Source organism: Sitodiplosis mosellana, unplaced genomic scaffold, assembly GCF_009176505.1.
Source record: "Sitodiplosis mosellana isolate CC-2019 unplaced genomic scaffold, AAFC_SMos_1.0 Smas_scaffold_1114, whole genome shotgun sequence".
NCBI lineage: Eukaryota > Metazoa > Arthropoda > Insecta > Diptera > Cecidomyiidae > Sitodiplosis > Sitodiplosis mosellana.
In genome coordinates, this window is record NW_022596356.1 from 1 (window position 1) to 3,820 (window position 3,820).

General features: G+C 37.3%; 2 protein-coding genes across 2 annotated transcripts; both read left to right on the plus strand.

Moving 5' to 3' along the window:
- Window positions 1–477: 477 nt before the first annotated feature.
- Window positions 478–1,547, plus strand: LOC129571029 (zinc finger protein 512B-like; the record flags this gene model as incomplete). Its single annotated transcript, XM_055450765.1, has 4 exons — window positions 478–645; window positions 742–807; window positions 1,128–1,163; window positions 1,251–1,547. Coding segments are annotated over 4 exons (567 nt in total), but the record flags the coding sequence as incomplete, so codon positions are not given.
- A 1,456-nt stretch (window positions 1,548–3,003) lies between these two features.
- On the plus strand, window positions 3,004–3,620 carry LOC129571027 (histidine-rich protein PFHRP-II-like). The gene is made up of 2 exons (XM_055450762.1): window positions 3,004–3,015; window positions 3,129–3,620. The coding sequence occupies exons 1-2, from the start codon at window positions 3,004–3,006 to the stop codon at window positions 3,618–3,620; spliced, it is 504 nt and encodes a 167-aa protein (XP_055306737.1).
- The last annotated feature ends 200 nt before the right edge of the window (window positions 3,621–3,820 follow it).

A 3,820-nucleotide genomic window follows, 5' to 3' on the forward strand; every position in this document is an offset into this window, starting at 1 on the left:
AAAAAAATGATATAAACGCGCACGAAATTGTTACATTCACCAGAGAACTTGCATGATTCCACTCAGTTGACAAGTTCCGTATTAAAACAACATGCGCGAACTTGTGCGAGTTCGTGTGCAAACATGAAGCTGGACGACACATATCAGTCTTTCCATTTATTATATCTGGATTAACTTTTTCTTCCAACACTTTCTCCAGCTCTTTAAAAATATTTCCTTTGTCCATTTTATAATTATATAAATCTTTGATCTTTTGGAAAGGATGTGAAAAATCTTTATATACGTAAACAACCGATTTTTAGTTTGAAACGCGTTTTAGTTGTCAAATAACAACTTGAAAAACGCGCAAAACCATAAACAAACTTGTGTAAACTTGTGACCGTGCGCGTCAGTACGTACAACGAACGCGTCGAACTTCCGCGAATCAAGCAAACTGGCAGAAAACATGCTGCACTCGTAAGAGTTAAATTCCCCTAGCAACAAGCCTACATTTCATCGGCCCCTGCACCAGCTGCCACCGTTCAACAAGTCGCCCAACATGTTCACCAACACACTCATACTGTCGAAAAAGTCAGCGTACCAGTTCCATACACAGTTGATCGCACTGTCGTCAAGCACGTTCCAATCGACCGTCCAGTGCCACAAGTGAGGATCATTTCTGGTTGAAGATTCGCAGTTGAACTGTGTTTATTGAATAACATTGCATTGAAATATTAAACGTTTACCGTTCTGTATTTGTAGCCATACCCAGTAGAAGTCATCGAACACATTCCTCAACCCTATGTCGTAGATCGTCCAGTGACACAAGTAACTATTGTTTTTAATCGGTTCTGAAAGAACAATCAACATGTGATGATTCTTAACAAGTATCGTGATAAATAATTTTTGAGTTATGCAGGTCTCATGCAAACCTTGCATAGGACTTTGCATGGACCAAAAACGTGGGGTATTACCTATAGTAAATTAAATTATGCAAATGAACGTCTGCTATTCAGTCAACATAACTCGAAAATTGTTTGCCGGGATGTCAAATTGTTTGTTCCTAAACTTAATTTTGACGGTTTTTCTGTGATTTTTTTTTCTCAATTAATCATTTTCTATAACACACATCCAATTTTTCATTGTAGCCATACGAAGTCCGCGTTCAAGTTCCAGTTCCAAAGGTGAGTTTGACTTCGATCGACTTGCTCGAAAATCATTATCAAAGCCAAATATCTAAACTCGATCCATCTATCTCTTTTCCAATATAGCCATACGCCGTCCCAGTTGACCGTGTCCAAACTGTCATTGAAAAAGTGCCAGTTCCTCAACCGTTCACAGTTGACCGTCCAGTTCCACAACCATACCCAGTATATGTTCAACACCAACAACACGCTTTCGCTGTTCACGCTGCTCCATCTTTTGCCATCGAACACCACCATGAACCAGCTCTTGCCTTGCACGCCGCCCCAGTTGCTATCAGCGCTCATGGACACTTAGCCGAAGGTGCTTTTTACGCCGGAGAGCATCACCATCATCACCATGGTGCCCTCGCTCATCATTTCTAAGCATTACATTACGTTTTAATGACTGAAATCCGACTTGGAGTTTCATTTGCCTAATTTTGTTATTGATCTTTGCATGAAAAATGTGTAATTTCGAATATAGTTAAAGAAATAAAAACTCCATAATTTGAAGAACAATAATTCAATTTCACTTTGATCGAGTATCCAAAGGCTTCGTGCAATCATTTGAATTGACGTTTGAAAGTGCATTAATTATCCTAATGATCCAATTTTTGAAGAAGATCAATGTTGCGTAGAATTCATAAGAAAATAGGTTGGTTATATGCATTTACGTGAAAAAAAAACGAAAAAAACATCTTTAAAAGTTTAGCAGAAATCTAGGGGGTTTTTCGTGTTCAATATCATTATTGGTAACATCTATTGTCATAATAACACCGTTGTTGTTACAATGTATTCATTTTCGATTTTGTGAATCTAAACTTCAATTTGAATCGATTAAAAACACACTTGAAAACAGACCAATACGAATTCGTATGGAAACATGCTCTTCAAATATTTTCCACATTTCCATTCGAACATCCTAGCTAAAGGACAATTACGCCTACCAAGTAAGTACGATAATTGGTAATGGCCTTGCATATTTATATCCATTGCCAAATATGCCAAGTGTACTTAGAACATACGTGGAGGCTTTTAGTCTTAATGTAATAGAGAAAATTTGAAGAATTTACTCCGTGTTCAGATTCAAATTATATAAGATGGTATAAAAAATTTGTAAAGGTCAATCAGAAGAAGAGTCGATGCTTTATCGAAATTCGCCCATATTAGAATGAAAATAGTATTCATTATTCTGTCTGTTATTCAATTGATAAGATTTAAAAATCTACATTTTTACGTTCCAAATTCCAAGTTTCCAATTTTTTCGCCATCAAAATATTTTGAAAAATTCAATTTAATTTCATTGAATAATAATATGTTGAAAATTACTAAAAAAAACTTTTGCCATTTTTTCCAATGGTTTCTTAGTGTTTGGTTTAACGATAATGTCTTAATTATTCAGAGCAAAATACAAGTGACATAAGAGATTTAATAAGATGAAAAGAAATAACAAGTCATCTGTGATAAAAATCATCAATAAAATGTCGCTGAAAATGCTATTGGGTGAGAAAAAAAATGAATCTGGTCCATGACAGAAATCACAAATGTTTTTTTTTGTTCGGATTCGTTGGAATCTGTTGAATAGTATATACAATCGCCAATATGCACAAAATGGAACGAAAGAGACATGTATACGTCCGCTGTATGCTTTGATGCCTCGTGTGGAATTTAAGCGAATTTCGCAAAATTGAAATATCAATTAATCAATGTCCATTTCCATAAACGCTTTGCATGGTAGGGTTTGGACATGTTCCGTATAAATATCGCTCTGATTCGATCCGAAAATCAGACCGAATTGGTTTCTTAAACAAATTACAGTTTTTATAAGTTCATTGGAAAAATGAAATTCTTGGTATGTAAATAAACAGCGTTCATGATTAAAAGTGTCAATACGGAAATTGAAAAAAAGAATTGACCAGAGATGTTATTGATTTGTGTATTTGTACTAGTTCTTGTGCTTTGTAGGTTGGTTGCATGTTTGCCTTGGTGACAACCAGCATTGCTGGTGAAACAAAGAGAGAAAAGCGTGGTGTTTTGCACGGTGCCCATGCTTTCCCACATCATGAACTCGCACACGGGCTACCAGCCGGACATGCACACATTACTCCATTAATAGGTGCTCACGCAATTCACAGTGCACCTTTGACTAACGGTTCTCCATTGGCGGCTGTATCTGGCTTCGTTCATGCACCAGTTCTTGATCAATTGAACGCCGCTCACTTGGTTCATCCGGCTCCGGCTATTCCAATCGCTGCTGCACCAGCTATCGCTCCGATTGTTCATGAACAAGCCTACATTGGTGTTGCCATCCAACACCACCATGAACAAGCTCTTGCCTTGCATGCCGCTCCAGTTGCTGTCAGCGCTCACGGTCACTTAACCGAACGCGCTCTCTACGCCGGAGCTCCTCTTGAGCATCACCATCATCACCATGGTGCCGTCGCTCATCATTTCTAAGTAGTATCTCTTGCTTTGTAACGACTGAAAACCTTCAAGTTCAAATACTTGTTATTTGCTTTTGACAACGCAAAATGTTAGGTATTGTTTGGAAAAAAAGTTTTAAATAAATGGAAGTTTGAATGAAAATATATCTAATGTCCTTTCACCTCGAATCGATGTTCGCTGTAGCGTATTCTTGGAAAAAAGAAACGAATTTG